This window comes from Dipodomys merriami, unplaced genomic scaffold, assembly GCF_024711535.1.
Source record: "Dipodomys merriami isolate MVZ:Mamm:240054 unplaced genomic scaffold, mDipMer1.0.p SCAF_5, whole genome shotgun sequence".
In the NCBI taxonomy this organism is placed as follows: domain Eukaryota; kingdom Metazoa; phylum Chordata; class Mammalia; order Rodentia; family Heteromyidae; genus Dipodomys; species Dipodomys merriami.
Window position 1 is genome coordinate 14,277,142 of NW_027206068.1, and position 21,619 is coordinate 14,298,760.

Here is a 21,619-nt window from a genome sequence, read left to right on the forward strand (position 1 = left end):
TGGCTACCAGTGGCTACCTAGCTACCAGAGGGCTGAGATCTGATGATCATGGTTCAAAGCCAGCCAGGGCAGGAAAGTCTGTGTGACTCTTACCTCTAGTAAACTACAAAGAGCCAAAAGTGGAGCTGTGGCTTAAGTGGTAGAGCACTTGTCTTGGGCACAAAAGCTCAAGGTGAGTACCCAGCCTGAGTCAAGCTGTAGCATTGGCAAAAACAAAACAACAGAAACAACAAAAAACCCTGCCATTTCAAGCCAAAACATGAGTGAGAATTCAGTCATTGACATGAAAAAACTAATGCATGTATTTTTTGGTGTCTGTGCAACAATGACACATCAGAACATACTTAAGTAAGCCTAACAGGGCTCTTTCATATAAGTACAACTCTTAAGTAACATTGGTACACAGTTGTAGTGTAATTGACAGAATTTTTTTTAATGGTGTGTAAAATAATTAGCCATGTCTTAGATTCAACAAATATAGGCTACTTTAATCACTGAAAGTTTAGGAATCACATATTAATATTACAAAGCAGCTGTAATCATTAACCTCTTTGATTTCCCTTTTGAAGTTTTTTCAAGTTGTCATAATCTGATGAAGTTGTTATCTTCTACAAGTTTTATGGGAAATCTGAGTGAGCCTTATCTTGAAGCAAAACTTTTCCACTTGGCATATTGCTTTGATTTTTATGTCTCACAAAATGCGTATCTTTTTTAAAAAATAAATTATCTTAGAAATTAATGAGTGTTATCACGACGAGGGTTTTATATCTACAAACTATGTGGGGCATAGAGCATATGAGCACACATTCCACAGGAACATCTGTATAACCACACTGATTATTAAAATGTTGGGAAATTTCTATATGCCAGGAGGTAAAAGCCACTTGCTTTTGAACCCCTACTACCACCTATGACCTTCCCAGGATCCAGCAACTAAGATGAGAGATGTAGCAGAGTTGTTCTGGGACCTTCCTCTAGTACTTTGTCCTCAGATGGATATAAGGATGCTGTAGAGTCCCTTGGTAAACATTCTGTCATTTGTCTTTGGTTGCTGTGACAAAAATACCACACATTGGTTGCTTATCAACAACAAAAATTTCTCGTATTTCCAGAGGCTGGAAAGTTGAAGATGATGGTGTCTGGTGAGCAAGCACTACTCCCTAGTCATAGGTGGAAGGGGATAGCTAGCTCTCTGGAGCTTCTTTCACAAGATGCCCTTATAATGGTCAACTCCAACAGCTCTACTTCTATTGCCATCACTTTGAGGATTATATTTTAACAGAAGAATTTCTGGGCAATACATTTAAATTGCATTATTGTATCTATAATGAGAACCATTTGTTTTTTTTTTTTTATAAGCTTAAGGGAAATGAACTGAACTTAAATAAACTGAATTCTTGGTTTGATTTCTAAATTTCTGTAAATTCTGATTGGTCCTTGTAGCTTTTGAAAGAACAAAGCAATCAGTTCTGGGCCCTTGGGCTAAGATGGAGTATAGCAGACAGCAGTGTTCCATGGGTTCACAATGTGGATATATTTTAGGCTTAATGATAGCTCAGCTACAAAACAAAACCAAAACCAAAGCTGGACAGTTACTTGATTTTTTTTTTAAGATTGCAATTATGGAAGTATTTTGAATAATGACAGAGTTAAATGACATTTTATATTTTTCTTAGTAAAAGACAAATACTTGAATAATTTGATCAAATTGTATTAGAATAAAATGCCTAAGCTAAAGACAAATACTTTATTTGAATATTTTTGGTGGTCTTCACCAGTATTAAGAAATTAGTAAAAGCTGGATTCAAATAAACAAAATGTTGGGGTTTTTTTTGGTCAGTCATGGGCCTGGGTGCTGTCCCTCAGCTCTTCAGCTCAAGGCTAGTGCTGTACTGCTTGAGCCACAGCACTACTTCCGGCTTTTTCTGTTTATGTGGTGCTGAAGAATCAAACCCAGGGCCTCATGCATGTGAGGCAAACTCTCTACCACTAAGCCACCTTCCCAGCCCCTTAAATAATTTTTTAATTTTTTATTTTTTTGTCAGTTGTGGGGCCTGAACTCTGGGCCTGGGTGCTGTCCCTCAGCTCTTCAGCTCAAGGCTAGCACTCTACTACTTGAGCCACAGCATGACATTTGGCTTTTCTGCTTATGTGGTGCCGAGGAATTGAACCCAGGGCCTCATGCATGCAAAGCAAGCACTCTCTCACTGAGCCACCTAAATTTTTTTTAAAAAAACAACTTCTATAAGCAGGATAACAGATTTTGCCTAAAAAAAGTGAACAGTACCTATAGCAGTAAGATAATCAACTTAAAGGAATTCTGTGGGTTTGCTTTTGAATCATTTCTTAGAAGTCTACATTTATAACGTCACAAGAAAAAAAACTACTTCAAGCTTTTTATGAAATTAGTGGTTACTTAGAATTTCAGTACAAATCAGCAGCCCCAATATATTGAAAAGCAAAGCTAAACCAATAAAAATGAAGAATCCAAGTTCTTTCCATAGGGCTACAAACCCTATCGTAGTTAGAATTTGTTCCATAAAAATAAAAAATGAATTAAGGTAATATATGATCACCAAAATAGGACTTCAATTTCTAACAAGAGGAAACAACTCTAATGCAAAATCATAGTACCTTATAAAAATTTAATTGACTATTACCATAGTTATAAATGTATGATATTCTACCAGACATGTAGATTACAAATGTGACCCTAATGAAGAATAAACTAACATAAGAAAAGCTATAAAGACATAAAAAATGGTTGTTACTGTTGTATTTACAGTATTACTGAATTGAACTGGACTTTTCTTGCAGTTAGCTTTCTGCTTTTCTTAAAGTATTTTCTTTAACACTGGTTTTCAACTGTTAAGGTGACCAAACATTTGGAAGCCACAATGCCCTTTACCTAACATCGTAATATATTGAGGTATTTAATTCCAGTATAAAATTATATAAGCTAGGAGCAATTTTACCAGCAGGAAATACAACTTTACTATGGCTTCTACATCTCAAAATATACTACAACTATAAAATGAAACATTTATTGGACTACATTTTATAAGATAATAAATAACACAATTTGAAGTAGGCCAACCATCTAGAAACCTTAGAAAGGCTTGATTCAAAGATGAATTGGGTTTGAGACAACTGTCTAGTTTCTTCACATTTCTTGCACTTTTTGTCTAATCTTAACTTCCAGATCTCTTAGCTATCTTGTAGCCTATTCATCATATCTTGGCCCAAATATTACCAAAGTGTTGACTCCTACCTGCATTACCTGTAGACATGTCTTCATGCACTCCAGTATCTATGCAGCCAATTCCTAGTAAGCCACAGGAAGTAGGGTCCTCCAGCAGACTGTCCACATTTTTTTTTTGAGACAAGATATCCCCAAACCACCATACAGATGGTTTGGAAAAAAAAAAAAGTTAAAGTGAGTAATTCCTAATTATATTTTTCCCTTTATCAGATTTTGAGAATTTTTCTGTTTATTGTATCTCATTCCCAAAGCATTTCAGCTTTAGGCTAGTTGGAAACTACACTGAACCTCTCTTGCTATGGTTTGAGTATTTCCAAAAACTCAAGCTGAAACCTAATTACCAATATATGAGGAGGAAGGGCCTTTGAAAAGTGCTTAAACTGTGAACTTGGAGCCCTCATACATGACATTATGCCCTTACTAATGATGATTCAGAACGCTACCATGTAGGCAATGACCAAGGAACACAGAAACTAGAAAGAGGTTCTCATTAGACATCAAATCTGCTGGATTTGACCTAGGATTTCCCAGCGTCCAGTCTGGTGAGAAATGAATTATGGCATTATTTAGGGTATTTTGTTATGCCTGGTCAAATACCCTTGGTAAGTTTAACTTGTAATAGTAACAAATTCATGTATTGAAAATCACTTGTCAGATGCATGATACAGTTAACCTTAATCTAAATGTATGTATTCTTCAGTGAGGAAGAGATGTAGAAAAATTAGGCAACTTTACCCAGGAACATTTGGTTAGTAAGTAGCCAAACCAGGAGCCCAGTCTAAACTCTAGGACTCCCAATCCTAGGTATCTGTCACAGTGCTTTGCTGTCACCATCAAGTGTTTGTCTGCATTGTAAATAGACTTTTATGCTCCTTCTTTTCCTTTCCTTTTTCTTTCTTGTCTTTGTTTTTCTATTTCCACTTGAGATTACTCTCAGGTATCCATAAATAATCTCATTGCTACTTGCTACTAAGAAGATCACAGCAGAGCCCAAGGCTATGCTAATCAGATCTTAAGAGGAATGAAAACACACACCTTAAAAATTCATCTTCGGTATTATGGGCAGTAAATATTTTAATGTTGTTTGGAATCATTGAGGAATAAAGAATTCAACATTTCTTCCAGAGACTTGCATTCTCTGCATCCCTATAAAAAGACAGCTGAACTTTTTAGAAAGACTCATGTTTCCCCATGACCTCAAAGCTCTCTTCACCGTATTTCAGTAGCACTATTCTTAGTGCTGCTTCAGTTTTTCTACTCAATAGATCAATGATCTGCCAACTATCTATATAAAGTGATTATTCCTACTTTGTAAGTCAGTCTTGTTCATGGCTGTTCAGTGGCTGAAACTCCAAGACATTCAAAACCAGATCATTTCTACATTAAAATTCTTAAAGAGTAATGAACAGTATTATTCTGACACTTCCAAGTGTAAATTTTTTCAGGTAATTAAAATACACCTTTACTTTTAACAATGCATTTTGATAAATTTCTAGGAATATAAATACTTTGGCCGAGTAGCATTATTTAGCTGTTCCTTGGTTGAGATTTACTATTATGAACATATATTATGCATACCCACATTATCATATAACTGCACTTACAGTTTTGCTGGACAAGCAATGTCTCCCTACATTATATAGTCTCTGCTTATGACAGAATCTAAAGACTGTTCAGTCTTTTGCACAAGCCAGCTTAGTTTCCTTTCTACCTAACATTCTACAGCTCTCCCCAGACTGCTGTGCTAGATCTATGGGCTTGAAAGTGTTTTCACTGAAGTCATTGCAATAATGCACTCAAGATGTCAGTGGATCTTCTCCCAAAAGAGAAAGACAGCTTTTGCTTACAGACTTGGTAGCATCTGTGTGGCCTATATTGCTTGTAAGTATTTCTATATGCTTAAATTATCTTTAGATCTTCCTACAATTTCCTAATGGTCACTGCTTTAAAATATTTAAGCAAAACTCTCTAAATGAAAATTTAATTTCATAAATGTCAATGGACTTTGAATTGGTATTCTTTGGCAGTATGTTCAGAGAAATAGTGACCAGATCTTAACACCAGGAATTAAGAAAGATTGCCAGTATGATTTCTGGTGAGAAGCATTTGACTTTCCAGTGTTCACTGTCATAAGAAGGTTGATAGTTCAAACAATTTATTGCTGCTTTATAGTAGACATAATTAAATGAAACATGTTAAACTCAAGGGAATTTTTAATAGGTTACTTGCAATTGTTATTGCAGGCAACAACTTGTACATGATTTTATTTCCAAATCCACAAAAAACAAATTTTATACAAATCAGCACTGTAAAAATGTCAATTACAGCCCCAGAGGCTTTGCTGGCAGAGTAATTGTCTAAATTCTAGACTATGGGAAACAAGGGTGTTTTTTTTTTTTTTTTCCTGATTAATCTTTTTTTTCTTCATTTTCTTTTTTACAAAAAAAATTTACAAGTGAAATGTTACTACGAAAGTTTTATAAGGAATTTTTGCAAAACATTTACATTTTACCATCAACTATTTCTGTTTTAAAATCATCATGTAGATTTAATACCCTATGCTGCACATCAATTTATGTGGGATGACAACTTAGTGACATGCATAAAAAAACACCACAAGGCATTAAAATGGGAGACTTAAATACAAATATTGTTGCAATAAAACAGTTATAAAATTGAAAAATAGGACCTAAGCCTCATGCTTATCTAAGTTTGACAAATTAACTTTTTCTCCTAGATTACACACTTTTATTACTGCTCTCATGAGAGTGTGATAAATAATGACTTAACATCAAGTTCTAATGTAATCAGCAACACATACACAAACCTAACCAAAGAAAGTATACTGTAAGAAAAAACTATTCTAACACTGGAGTTCTACCATGATAAATACATAGTTTTGCACTGATAATTACAATAAAGAAAAGTTTATAATGGTGGCCAAGGGAATGAACAGTGAAATGCCATTAAACAAGGCTCTACTGCACATCTGTGCCCTATTACTTCTAACAGCTATATCCCACTGCGTCAAATAAAGGACATTGAAATTTACGATTCTTGTAAGACAGAAAAGTAGGTTCAGAATGGTATGCAGAATAGACTGTCAAAATATTTCTAATTTCAGGGGTGAAATGTGCACCTGCTAACACAAATTAATATATTTTATATGCTATAAAGCTATCCAGATTCAGGTTGATAAATTTATAATAGGCCTCATTGTTGATTAAAAAAAAAAACTTGCATTTCTGATTAACACACATAGGTTCATGGAATCCTAATGCAGAGTGCTCATAATTGCTATTAACAACAAAAGTGTCACTCAGAAAAAAATGATTAAAACATTAAGAAAGTTCTTTGCATAAAAAAATTTATAGCACTGATTGTGTAGCATAATGATAAAATATATATTTGATGTTTCAGCTCCTATATAATAAAATTAAAATTAACACTACCAAATGCTCCTCTGTACCAAACAAAACAACAAACTGATTCTGATGTTTTAAAGCCAGATACATCAGTTGTTAAAGAGTACATTAAATAAAATATACAAAACAATTTACAAAATCCAACTAAAATTTAAAGACTTTGTTACAAGTCTACAAAAGCTTTAAGAAACTTGAAATTTATAACCACAGTGTAAAAATTTTTTTCCTTTAATCTCAAAGCTTTTTTATACAAACTGAAAGCACAAAAGACTTTCAGCTTTATATAACGCTACAAAGGGCTGGCCTAAAGTGAGCATAGTGTAAACAGTGGTCATTACAGTATTTCTCCTTCATCAAAATACAAGAAACATCACAATTTTGGAAGAAAGTTCTCATGAGTAGTACTTTTCCTGAAATAATAGAGAAAGCACAAGAAAACATGTACCTATGTTCAAACAGTGCCCACACCAATCTGTTAATAACCAAACAGGTAAAAACTGGTTTTCAATGATCAGTTTCATTCATTGTGATTCTGTGTAAATACTTTTTTTAAACATGAAACATCATTACTGATTTAAGCTACTGAAATAATCAATTTTTTTCATATCAAACTTTTGGCCATCTTTCCTAATAAGACACTTTGCTAATAAGATCCTTGCATAAATGAAATATATTTTTTCTTTAGTCACTATTTGAGTGAAAAGTATTCTGGGTTTTCAAAAATAATTTTTGCTTCATAATATCTCTTATATATTTGCTAGGCCGTCTAGTTTTTTTAGGGAAATTCTGTTATTGACATAACAAAAAGACATTACTGAGATGTAAATTAACTAACCTTCTAACACACTACTGAAAACAAAATGGAACTAACCAATTTTTAGTAAAGGAAACAAACTACTATGCAGTTAAAAATAAGTTTCTGCTGGCCTTGAAAAAGCATGATAATTCTTTCTTTGGCTACCAAGTCAAAGCATAAAGAATTCTGCACATTGCAACTTATATTTACACAATATGAAACTACAAAATGATTTATAATCTATGCAAGTATTTCCAATATAAACATTTTAAATCAAATTTTGTAGTTCAACCTAAGGTTAGGAATATAATCAACTTTAAAGCATAGTATGTTAATAAGTTGCTTCACTTTATTTTTTTTTGAAGCCATCATGAGTTCTATTTTAACCATTTTTTCCCCTAGCATCTGCCTAAGATTTCAATCTAAAATTTAACCTAAGATTTAGCTCTATGTTCTGCTTGTGTCTCCAAAATGGAGAAAGTAATTGAATTTCACTGATTGTCTGCATACACACTACTATAATGTAGTGGTAATAAAGATCTGAGACATATCTCAGATGACTGTTTTGGGAACTTACCTAATTCAACTCCTGAAGCATTTCTAACATTTAGAAAAGACGGCCAAAACTATTTTTGAGTTGATTTTCCCGAAATTAGCTATGGAAATATATTTTCCCTATTATCAATTTACTATCTGTTTTCTGTGCTATAAAAAGAAATATGCATAAATTATTACTGACTGAATTTATAACAAAGTACTTCCAAAGAAAGAAAGTCCAACTAATGTTTAGCCTGCAAACTACTGAGATTTGTCCTTTTAAATGTGTCAACACATGTGAAAAGAGGGGAGAGGATTCTGTTTAAAGGTGATGTGACATACTTCCAACAATTACAATTTACAGTATGGAGGAAATACTTTTCTGCTTCCAGTACATCAGTTTGCTTTTACTATTTTTTTTTTTTAATTCAACACTTGGTGTGTTGAAACAAAACCCTGGAAAATACTTAAGCCAAGAATGAAAACATGATTTCCTATTCTGTAATCCACTTGACCAGCCCATTTCCAGATTTTCAGAGGTGTGTAAACTTAAGTGCAGCACTAGAGGTCTCTGTTATAAATAACTTTTCAGAATTCTTCCATGTTGGTTGAAACATTGGGAGTTGCTGGATTCGAATCTTGAGAAATGGCTGCAACTGTGACGATTCTTGGGGAGCCAAGCACCTCTGTAACAGATGAGTCCAGTTCTCCCGAGGTAACAATGGCAAGAGCTGTCCCACCTCCTTTCTTATTCTGGTGTGTTTTGACATGTTTGGAGAGATGATCACTCCGCATAAACCTTTTAGAACACTCTGGGCATTCAAATCTCTTTTCACCTGTATAGAAAAAGAGCAAATGAAGCTATAATTTTTAATATTCTCTCTTTTTGTCACCTACTTGTTATGTGGTCGGATTTTTATTTTTATTACTTTGTTGGTCGTGAGGCTTGAATTCAGGCCTGGGTGCTGTCCCTGAGCTCTTTTTCTCAAGGCTAGAGCTCTACTACTTTGAGCCACAGAGCCACTTCCAATTTTCTGGTGGTTAATTGGAGATAAAGAGTCTCACAGACTTTCCTTCTCCTGGCTGGTTTCAAATTGTGATCTTCAGATCTTAGCCTCCTGAGTAGCTAGGATTGTAGGCATGAGCACCAGAGGATTTTTTAATGGTCCTACTCTATGTACATCCTTTTCTTTCTGTTTTGTTTAAAAATGCTATCAAACAAACAGTATAGTACAAGAAAAACCCCATGTGATCAAGAGTAAAAGGATAAGTTAAACATTCAGGGCCTCCATTTTCCTACCCAATAAATAAGAGGATTGCTAGAAGATGATATTGAAAACACCAGTCTCATGCCTGCATTTCTTTAAAATTGATAAGGGGTTTCCGTTTTAATCTCCAGAAGCATATTTCAAACAATTTTAAATTAAGATTACTATGATTTTCAAAATGCAAAATGAAGGGGAGAGGGAGAAACATGCTGTTTCTGTTACACAAAATAATTCTTCCATATTCTCTTTGAAATTTAAAATGGTCCTAGTAGAACTATTGCTATACTTTGGAATAAATAAAAGCTAAAAAGGATACTAAAAAGCCATCTTACTTTTTTTTTTTTTCTGGTTATGTGGTGCTGAGGAATCAAACCCAGGGCCTCATGCATGCAAGGCAAGCGCTCTACCACTGAGCCACCTTCCCAGCCCCCATCTTATTTCTATATATAGCATAATAAAAAAATTTGGTTAATTGATATATCCTGATATTTTCAGTGGGTAATTCTAAGTTTTAGTCTTTTCTTCTAAAATTGTTGTAAGAATAAACCAATGTCTTCCAGTGTGATGTAGAACTTGGATAAGAAAAAAAAAACATTTTGGCTGATTTTTCCCCCTCTTGCTCCACTTTTGACTTACAAAAAGAAAAACTGCTACAAACTTAATTTTTTCTGAGTCAGATACTTTCCCCTTCTATGTGTTCTCTTTTGACTTTTTTTTAAAAGCAATTTAATTTGCACTTTTAGAACTTTTTTTTCCTCTTTCAAATTTTGGTAAGTTAAAGGTTAAATACATGCTTTAGGTAAAATTCTTGTAACATCTAAAATAAAGGCAGTAAATCTTTAAAGCAACTTGACTGTGAATGATGGCATTTAGGTAAGGATGAAAAAATTATCAACTAATATACAGTGGCAGATTTTGTCATGTTTATAAACCTCAAGTCTTTTTTTCAACAAATACCTGTAGAAAATCCACAATGTGACAAGCAGTGGTGACAGGAAAAAATAAACAACCAAAAATCTCTGGCTTTAAAGACATCTATTGATAGAGTTATTTGCAGTGAGCTATCAATGCCAATTAAGAAATAAGGGAATTTGCCTCCCCGGCTACCCGGTGACCTGGTTAGTATGTAGACTTCCAAGCCTGTCTCCTCACTAGTGTGTGGGTAGACAAGTAGTTTCAAGCAGTAAAAAGGTGGTTAGAATCTCAAATATTCAAGTCATACTGTACAATTACACTTTCATTAGAGATATGACTCATTTTAAGCTATTATACTTTCCCACAGAGAAGTAGGTTTTCTGTTGTATCAGATAAACTTCATTTTCCCACCCTTAGCAAACATTAGTATACTTTAAGAATGTTAGCAGTGCTTATATTAACTATATGTCTTTTTCATAATTAGAACTATTTTACTTTATAATTATTCACAATATATGATTACCTTTGATAATGAAAGCATCTCATTATTAAAACTGTTGATAATAGCAACAGTGGTAAATAGAATGAACATACAAAGATGTCCATGTCCTAGAAATTGTAAATACATTGTGTTTACATGGTAATAGTGTTTTTTGTACGTGTCGAAGGTTATGGAAGACAATACAGGGCAATTACTCTGAATTATCTGTGTGGGCCTAATCTGATTACATGAGTTGTTCAAAGCAGAACTTTCTGCAGTTTAGAACTATGAGAAGGACCTGACCTGTGTTGCTGGAGGAGGACATGTGGCCAACTATGAGAAAAATATGAGCCTTCAAGAGCAAAAGTAGCCCTTAGTTGATAGCCAACAAAGAAGGAGACTTAAGTCCAACAACAACAAAGAGATGAATTTAACTGACAGTAAATAAGTTTGGAAGCAGGTTTTTCTCTAGTGCCTGTAGGAGGAAATGCAGCCCTGCTGACACCTTGATTTCAGGTCTATGAGAAGCTAAATAGGACATTTCAGCAAAAGCGAAATAGGACATTTCAATGAGCCCAGTTGGACTTCTGACTTAAAGAAACTATGAAATAATAAATGTTATTTCAAGCCACTAAATTTGTGATGTTTTCTTAAGCTCAGTTTGTTGAACATTTTAATAAAATAAACACTGAACTGGGTGCCGGTGGCTCATGCCTGTAATACTAGCTACTCAGGAGGCTAAGATCTGAGGATCACAGTTTGAAACCAGTCCAGATGGGAAAATCCATGAGAATCTTATCTCCAATCAAATACTCAGAAAACGCAAGAAGTGGTATTGTGGCTCACGTGTAGAGATAGCCTTGAGCACAAACAGGCTCAGGGACAGCACCCAGGCCCAGAGTTTAAGCCCCAGGACTGGCTAAGCAACAACAAAAAACACTGAATAGACACGGAACTTTAGTAATTATGTAATTTTTTTCTTTTATCATTAATATGGTAAATTATACTGTCTAACTGATTTTCATCTGTTGAAACAGTCTTTATTCCTGGAGTAACTCTATTTAGTGCTGATGTATTATCCTTTCTATATATTGCTGGTTTTAGTTTGTTAATAGTTTTTTGAGAATATTAACATTTAAATTCATAACACTCTTCTGTAGTAATACCATTGGTTTGTTATAATATGAGCCTGATACAATGAGTTGGTAAATATTTCCTCATGATTCATTTTCAGAAACAGACTATGTAGAACTGGTATTAAAGAAGAAATACTTCCTCAAATGGTTTTTTTTTTTGGGGGGGGGGTCCGGTTGTGGGGCCTGAACTCTGGGCCTGGGCGCTGTCCCTCAGCTCTTCAGCTCAAGGCTAGCGCTCTACCACTTGAGCCACAGTGCCACTTCCGCCTTTTTTCTTTTTGCTTATGTGGTGCTGAGGAACTGAACCCAAGGCTTCAGGCATGCAAGGCAAGCGCTCCACCACTGAGCCACCTTCCCAGCCCGATACTTCCTCAAATTGTATAATTAAACAATATCATCATCTGGGCCCAGGGTTTTCTTTGTTGAAAGTTTTAAACTACAAACTAAATTTCTTTAATAGAGATAGGACTATTGATGGGATCTATTTCTTTCTCATTTTTTTTTAAATGAAGTTATCGCTGGGCTAGTTTGACTTCTCTCTAGCTGTACTGAAATCATGTGCAACTTAATTTTGCTGCTCTAACCCTTGCCTATTTCTTCACAAGCAGGTATTGGCAGATACATACCTTTTTAAAGAGATACTTCTGAAATGTAAGGGGTAGAGTTATATACAATATTCGTTTATTGACCATTTAATATCTATTTTTGAGATGCTGATAAAGGTTCCAGAATAAACTGGCTAGAGTACTTCAGCAAACCAGATTTGGGGTTAAGGGGCTGAGTACAGTTTATCTCAGTGGTATAGCACATGCATGATACCTTCCCAGGGTCTGATGCCTAGCACTACTTCCAGAGGGTAGGGGAGTAGGAAAGGATGTGTCAACCAAATGGCAACAAACTCCACATTCCAATTCTCTTCCAGATGTTTGTTTGACTGCCCCCCCCCCCACTGATTTTCTATTTTCACTTTATTTTCCTTTTTTATTTAACTTTGTTTTGGATTTTCACTTTTATAAGTGAAAAGTTTTTAATGATTAACTTAAAATTGTGTGTGTGTGTAAGCGTGTACACACACGCAAGTGCACACTGGTCTGGGGGCATAAATTCAGGGCCTGGGCACTGTTCCTAAGCTTTTCTACTCAATACTAGCATTCTAACCATTTGAGCCACAGTTCTATTTCCAGCTTCTTTGGTAGCTGAGCATAAGACTCTCATGGATTTTCCAACCTAGGCTGATTTTAAACTGAGATCCTTAGATCTCAGCCTCCTGATTATCAAGGATTATAGGTGTGAGCCAAGTAGTGCCTAGCCAAATTTTTTTAATATAAAAATCAATGGGAGGACTTAGTGTTATGAATTCACTTGAATACTGCTTTACGTGCATTCTACAAATTTAATTATGTTGTGTTTTCTTTCAGTTGAAGGTATTTTCTAATTTCCCAAGACTTTTCTTGACCTAGGGAGTATTCAGAAATGTGCTGTTTAATTCCCAGTTGGATATTTTTGTTATTTATATTTAAAGTTTAGCTCAATTATAATCTGAAAGCATGCTTTATTTCTTATTTTTTGCAAGTAACAGGTTTTGAACTCAGTGCTTACTTGATGGGTTGATATTCTACCACAAGAGCCAGAATTCCAATCTGCTTTTTTGCTAGTTATTTTTAGAAATGGATTTTTGAGGACTTCTTTGCTGACTCTATTTTGAACCACAATTCTTTAGATCTCAGTCTCCTGAACAGTTAAGATTATAGGCATAAATCACTGGCATACAACTTGAAATCACACTTTGTATGATTTATTATGGTGTGTTCTATGGCCCAAAATATAGTCTTCCTTGTATTCTTGAATAAAATATATATTCTGCTAGAATACACTTTAGGGTAAGTTTTAATGTATGGAGTATGCTTTTTTCTTTTTTTTGGTCGTTTGTGGGACTTGAACTCTGAGCCTGGGCACTGTCCTGAGCTCTTCAGCTCAAGGTAAATGCTCCACCACTTAAGTCATAGTGCCACTTCCGGTTTTCTGGTGGTTAATTGGAGATAAGAGCCTCTTGGACTTTCCTGCTTGGCTGGCTTTGAACCATGATCCTCAGATCTCAGCCTCCTAAGGATTACAGGCGCGTGTACCAGTGCCTAGCAAGTATGCTTTAAAGCAAATTTTAATGCCTACCCAGTTGGCTCTTTTAAGCAGAAAGCCAACCAACAATCCCATTCTTTTAATGTTTTGACCACTTGCATTTCATTATTAATTTGACTAGAACTAAGCCTATCCTCCTAACTTGTTTTCCATTCCTATATTCACTTCTAATTCTTCAGTTACTTCTTTTCCTTTGGATTATTTGAATATTGTTTTAATATTGTAATATATAGAATAAAGTCTATAAGATTTTGTCAGATATGGAACTAATACTTCTGAGTTATATTTTTAACTTTTATTATTTAATTTCTAGTTTCTAGTAACATTTATTTTTAACATTAAGAACAACTTTAGCACTTCTTTTAGAAGATTTCAAATCTTCTTAGTTTTCTTTTATTTAAAAATGTTGTTATTTTGCTTTGATTACTGAGGATACTTTTATTGGCTAAAGTGATAGGTTGACAGTTTTTTCCTGCAGGTCTCCATACTTTCTGAGGGGAAATCTGCTTATCACTCAGATTTTTAGTCTATCATATATAAAAAAAAGTATCATTTTTCTTTTGCCTTCTGTTCTTTATTTTTTATTTTCTGCAGGCTGATTATAAGTCCAGGAAGTTCTTTTTCAGTTTTCTTCCAGTTCCTTTTTGGAATTCAAGGAGCTTCCTGAATCTATATTTGATATCTACTATGGGAAATCCCAGCCATTTCAAATTTTTCCCTACAGCAATCTCCTTTCTTATGGAAGCTCAAAGACACACATTTTAGAACTTTTATTGCTATAGGTCCTGTTCTTTTCTCTTTTCTTTCATTCTTTTTATTTTTATTTTGTGCCAGTCCTGGGGTTTGAACTCAGGGCCTAGATGCTGTCTCTGAGCTTCTTTTGTTCAAAACTAGTGCACTACCACCTGCGCCACAGTTCTACTTTCAGTTTTTTTGGTAGTTTACTGTAAAAAATCCTCAGATCTTAGTCTCCTGTAGCTAAGATTACTCCAGTTCACTTTTTATTTCCCCAATCTTCTTCCTCTGTTTTGCAAATTTTCTAATTTCTAGTGATGTTATTTCAACCTCACTCATCCTTTCCTCTTTTATTTGTCTATTGAGTACCTGATACTTTTTTACTTTGAATACTGTATCTTTTTCAATTAATTTCCACCTAGTTCCCGTCTCTCCTCTCTGTATGTGCGTGCGTGTATGCACATATTCACACGTATATGCACCAGTAGCAGGACGTGAACTCAGAGCCTGGGTCCTGGGTCCTTAACTGTTTTGCTTGAGGGTATTGCTCTACACTTGAGCCATATCTCTTTTTCCAGCTTTTTTTGGGTAGTTAATGGGTTACATGTGTGAACCACCATCAGTGCCCAGTTCCTAGTTCTATTTTAAGAGTTCCAACTTCTCTGCTGAGAATTTTTTCCTTTCTATGCATTTGATTATGTTCACTTCTATTCCATGAAGCATGGAACATGGTTACAATAGGTACTTCTCAGTCTTACAAATTTCAAAATCTGGATCATTTTGGTATTTGCTGATTTTCTTTTCCTTTGAGAAATAGTCAACTATACTTGGTTCATAAAATGTTCAACAACTTTGGACTGTATTCTGGACATTTGGATATTATGTTGTGGAGACGATAAGTCTACTAAAACAACGCTGGAAATTGTATGTGTATGTGTGTGTGTGGTGTTACAGCAGGCAAATCAGTCCATATACATTCAGATCAACATTTCATATTGCTTTCTTAAAGCTGCCTTGTTGTTTCAACATCAATTCATTTTACAAAGGCTCTGATATGGAAATTAGGTGTTGGTATTTTTGCAATGGTTCTTTGTGTGTGTCCTATGCACACATACAACTCAAAGTTGAGACCAGAACTTCTTGGTTGACATACAGAATATGTGATCCATTTTTCTTTGTCTCCAAAATTTCCTCCACACATTCTAACATGCTTTCTTCCCTTTATCCGGTTCCTATAGTCACCCAGACAGATTTCTCTGAGGCCTCCTATACTACGTTATACTTACAGTATATATGGGATTAGCTTTGAAGGAAAAATTATATAAGGGAAAAATAATGACAACCCTCCCACTTAAATTAACTGAGAAATAAAAGTCCCATTTCCTGGATACTCTAGCACAGATCTGAGTATTTTAAAAGACTTTTAGGGTTTCTATGCTGAAACTACTGCAGTACAGTCTTCAAATGACACTGGCGTTGAAGCACAAAGGCTCTTGCTTGCTTTTCTAGCTAGATACAGGAAGTTTCTCCTACCATTTTTTTTTCCTGTCTGAATCTGCTATGCAGTACAAGATCAAACCTGATAGACAAAGACGGGAGAAAAATCTGTGAAACTAATCTCAGTTGTGCACTTATTCTAGTTTGATTTTATTGCAATTGTGTGATATTGCTTACCTTTCACCATCATCTAGATACTTAAAAATATCATACTCTATCCAGAGTTTTTTTGTATTTAATGCAAACAGTCTGAGATAGATTTATCAATTTTGGCTGAGATTCAAAGGCACCAGTTTTGATATTAACTAAACATCTATATAAAACAATTCTAGGGGGCTGGGAAGGTAGCTCAGTGGTAGAGTGCTTGGCCTTGCATGCATGAAGCCCTGGGTTTGATTCATCAGTACCACATAAGCAGAAAAAGCCAGAAGTGGTGCTGTGGCTCAAGTTGTAGAGCTCTAGCTTTGACCTGAAGAGCTGAGAGACAGCTCCCAGGCCCAGAGTTCAGGTCCCACAATCGACAAAAAGAATAAATAAATACATAAGTAATTCTAGACTAAAACTTCAATACAACCAATAGAGTTTGTTTTAATCTATTCATACATAGTTCTCCATATTTAGAAATATAGAAATTCCAATCTTTCATTTCTGCTTAAGTTTATAATCAGTGGCAATTACAAATTTACACATGTTTATATGAAGCTATATTTTGAATACAATAATTTGTTACCACATTTCATGAAATAATATCATTACAGTACATGAAAAACCCATTTTCAGTTGTACAAAAGTTTTTAGATTGCTATTTTAGAGTTTTTCTTAGCTGGTGTGAAAGAACTAAATACATGGTTGAAGATGTAACCTTGTTTTATCATCATCAGAAAACAGGCCTAGACTATCTATTGTTCAGCAAAGAATGAATGACAAATAAGTAGTCCAGTAAGTGTGCAACGTGTATAACAAAATATTCAAAAAAGTTAAAACTATACTAATAGATGAACATATCAAATATTTACATTTATTTCAAATTATATTCATTTGGTAATATCATTTTTAACTATTATGATTAATAATATATTTATGATTTAATACAGCAATATAATCATAACTATTCATTTGTTTACCCCATGAAGATACCTGTTAGGCGAAAAGGGGGTGGTGGTGAAATCTATAACAAGAAGAACAGGGAAGAATGTCATCAACAAAACAATTTCATTGCTCTTTCTGAAAACTAGAATAGAAATGATCAAACAAGGGAACATCTTCAAGCAGAGTCAACTTGTTTCCTGCAGAAAGTTATAAACTCTAGGGCATGGCTTAAATGGCAGAGTGCCACTCTAGCCAGAACTAGGTCTTGAATTCAAACAAACAAACAAACAAAACGGACAAATTACTTTTCTTTATGTTAGTCAGCATCTCACAATGTTTTCCAGCAACCAAGGGAGTAAACTGAGAAAAATGAAAATATGAGCTCTTGAGAGCCAAAGAGAGATCCAAACCAGGAAAGGTAAGTCTCAAGCCTATAATCTTAGCTACTCAGGAGGTTGAGATCTGAGACTCTAGGTTTGACACCAGCCTAGGCAGACTAATTCAAGAACTTCTTATCTCCAAGTAACTAGCAAAAAGCTAGAATCAAAGGCACATCTCAAGTAGTAGAGTGATAGCCATGAGCCATAAAGTCAAGCAAGAGCATGAAGCCCTGTGTTCAAGCCTATTACAAAAAAAGAGAAAAATCTCAAGATTACAACTATCCAATAAATAATACCATAGAAGAATCAGTCCAAGCCCAATAAGAAACATGGCACAACTCTACAATAAGGGCAAAGTATGTGAAACTGATTACTTTTGAAAAAAATAACTGAAGGAGAAAGGAGATAAAGACAATGCAAGAATAAAAAAGAAATTAAGAAACCAAGAAACCTAAAACAGTACATTCATGGTCATAATGCAAATAATTTGCTACTTCACTAAGCAGAGATTAGTGCTTAGTGAAGAAAATACAAGCACTTTAATTTCAAGAGAAAGAAATGGAAAACTTTTAGATGAGAAACTTTCAGAGGTAACAAGGATGGGAAATGAAGGACACATGGTAACATTCACATTATAAAGTGGTGAATCAAGAGTACTGTTGGCCCTGCAAAACTTTTTATTTTTTTTTTTGGTTGGTTGGTTGGTTGTGTGGCTTCAACTCTGGGCCCGGACATTCTCAGCTCTTCAGTTCAAGGTGAGCGCTCTACCATTTGAGCCACAGAGCCACTGTCTTTCCTGCCCAGGCTGGCTTTGAATCACGATCCTTAGATCTCAGACTCTTGAGTAGCTAGGATTACAGGCATGAGCCAACAGGCCCTGCAAAACATTTTATATAACAATTTTTCTTTCTTTCTTTTTTTGTGATGTTGGAACTCAAACCCAGGACCTTATGCATCCTAACACACTCCACCACCAAGTTGTATGTCTTTATCCAATACAAAACAACAGTGCCTTCAAATGCTGCAAAACACATTAAATTCTTAACTCTTAAAACAATTAAGTGACTAATATTAATAATCAAGATATAACCTTTAATATATTATTTATATATGTGATAGTCCTCAGAGGAAAAACAAAATGCAGAAATTGTTCAAGGCTTGTGATCCTATCCAAAAAATAAAGAGCAGAAGGAATGACATGTGGCTCAAGAGATAATCCATGTCTAGTTAAGTATGAGGGTCTAAGTTCAATTCTTAGTACTGGGGGAAGGAAAGTTTTTTCCTGGGGAGAACAGGAAATGGAAAAAGAGCTTCCTCACCACTGTAAGGTCTTTTACAAAATCTGATCTTTTAAAATTTTTTTGTCGGTCATGGGGCTTGAACTCTGGGCCTCGGTGCTGTCCCTCAGCTCTTCAGCTCAGGGCTAGCGCTCTATCACTTGAGCCACAGGCATCACTTCTGGTTTTCTGGTGGTTTCTGCTGCCTGGGCTGGCTTGGAATGTGATCCTCAGATCTCAGCTTCCTGTGTTGCTAGGATTACAGGCATGAGCCACCAGCGCCCAGCAAAATTTGATTTTTTAAAGTATGCACACATGTATCATTTTGAAGAACTCACATTTTCTTCTAAAAGTAAACAGATCTTCATTATTTTCAGCAGTGATTAATAACAACTCTTTTATTCATTTATTTTGAATCAATGTGTTTGTACTGGTAGTAGAAGCAAGACATTAAATAGTCCTTGCCATGAATAATCAAGGTTTCAGTATATATCCTTTGCTTAATGAACATTTATTTCATATTGATTTCAACAAATAAGCACTTAGAAACTACCACACATTTGTAAGTATGCTGATACTTAGCAAACGGATAAATTTTTTAGCATTACCATGTTTTGTTCAGGCACACACGCAGGCACTCAGTTAAGCTACATCCCTAGTCTCTAACATGTTTTAACTAAATAACTTTGTAACAATAAGCATAAATTTAATTCTGAATTATCAGGCTACTAGATGATGAACAATGATATGGATTAATGATCATATTTTTAAAAACTCAAATCAGTATATTTGGTGTATCTAAACCCTTTAATAAATTGTTTTATGTTTTGTGAGTGTAGATGTGTGACTTAGAGGACTTTATAAACTTTTTTTTTTCTGAAACATAATGATGCAGTCACAATGCGACTTTCCAAATCAAACAAGTGTTGATTTTTTTTTTTTTTTTTTTGGCTTCTCTGACCTGCCCCTCTGTTAACCAAGGGAGAAACATTGCATCTTCTCATATGGATATAAGAGGACAATGCTTTTCTAGAACAAACATATTCACATCATATTTGACAATGAGTAGTGAGGTGACTAGAAGCCCCATATAATATGGAAATTTTTTTAAGTTTTTCAGGAGTTCATAGTTTTAAGTATAATGATAACTAAGGAACTAAGCAGTAGACTAATACTCATTTGAATGTCAAACTGCATAATGTTATAGTTATGATTTGTAATTGACATACTTTTTCCCTTTTCTGAAATTATTTTCTTTCTCTCTTCCATCCCTCCCTTCTTTTTCCTTCCTTCCAGGACCTTGTCATACCAGGCAAACTCTCTACCACTGAGCTCCAACCACAGCTTTCTGAGACTATTTTCTAATCTTTATGTGGAGCTATTTTTTTTAATTTCACACCTTTGTTCTTATAATCAAATGAACTAGTACATTCATGTTTATTGAATGCATGGTAGCCTATTAAGAAAATATTGGTTTTAATCTCCCTTTTATTCCACATGTACCCACGCAAATGTTAGCCTAAGTCAAAATTTATTCAAATTAATTTATTCAGAAGTCAAATAATGAATATGAACCAGACATGTTCTCAATAGAGAGGGTGAGAGTTCAGATCCAAAATTTTTTTGAATTCCCTATCACATGTCAAAACTTAATATAGCATGCAGGAATTAAAATAGTATGATACTGGAATAGGAACTGATAAGTATATAAAAGCTTCAAACGCCAGTAAATGGAAATGAGGTTTTTTTCTTCGTTGTTGTTTTTCTTTTCTTTTCGCCTTGCTTGTTCATTTATCTGTCTTTGGGAGGGTAAGAGGTGGACACAAAAATGGAGGGATAAAGGGTGAACAAATCAATAGTGGTACCCACTAGACACCATACTGAAAATCAACTATACAACTTGTGGGTGGGGATGGGAGAGAAAGACTGAGAGAAAGCAAGGGAAGGGATAGTAACATTGTGCAAAAAGAAACGTACTTTTTAACCTAACTTCTATAACTGTTAGTCCTCCATACACCTTTATAATAAAAAAATTAAAAAATGTTTATTTAAAGCTTCAAAATACAGAGCTCAGAGAATGAGCCATACGTAATGGGGTGTAGTATATCAGAAAAGTGTTGTTATAAATTGATTGGAATAAATTAGGATATGGCTTTCCATGGCAGGCAAAGTGGCTCAAGTCTGTAATCCTAGCTATTTGGGAGTTAGAGATTGGGAAGATCATGGTTTGAAGCCAGGCTGGGCAAATGTTCATAATACCTCCTTCACAATGAAAAGGCTAGGCATAATATGTGGTGTTACTAACATCCCTGATGCTGGGGAGGTAAAAAGTGAGAGGACAAGTGAGACTTTATCTGGAAATAACTAAGGCAGAGGACCAGGATGGGACTCAAATGATTAAGAGCCTGTCTAGTGTACACGGTACTTGATTTGAACCTCAACTACCACAAATAAGAATTTTACAAAAGGGAAAAATGGTTTTCAATACAGAAGAAAAATAATTTAAAAATAATTGTAATTTAACTTTATCATAATTATAAAAAAATCAAATACAAGCAATGAGATTGATCAGTAATAGTCTCAAAACAACAACAACAAGAACAAAATCTTCAAATCCAAATAGAATCATCATAGTAGAATTCTACTCAATCCTTTCAAACATCAAAACTTCTCAAACTCTTCCAT

At 34.7% G+C, this 21,619-nt stretch overlaps 1 protein-coding gene across 3 annotated transcripts in view; it reads right to left on the reverse strand.

Moving 5' to 3' along the window:
- Positions 1-5,457: 5,457 nt before the first annotated feature.
- Positions 5,458-21,619, reverse strand: part of Sp4 (Sp4 transcription factor) — an 81,506-nt gene continuing 65,344 nt past the window's right edge. For all 3 annotated transcript variants that reach the window (XM_069996116.1, XM_069996115.1, XM_069996114.1), the window contains exon 6: positions 5,458-8,856. In XM_069996116.1, coding sequence (XP_069852217.1) covers positions 8,609-8,856 — 248 coding nt within the window. In that variant the 3' untranslated portion in view covers positions 5,458-8,608. The remainder of the gene's footprint in view (positions 8,857-21,619) is intronic.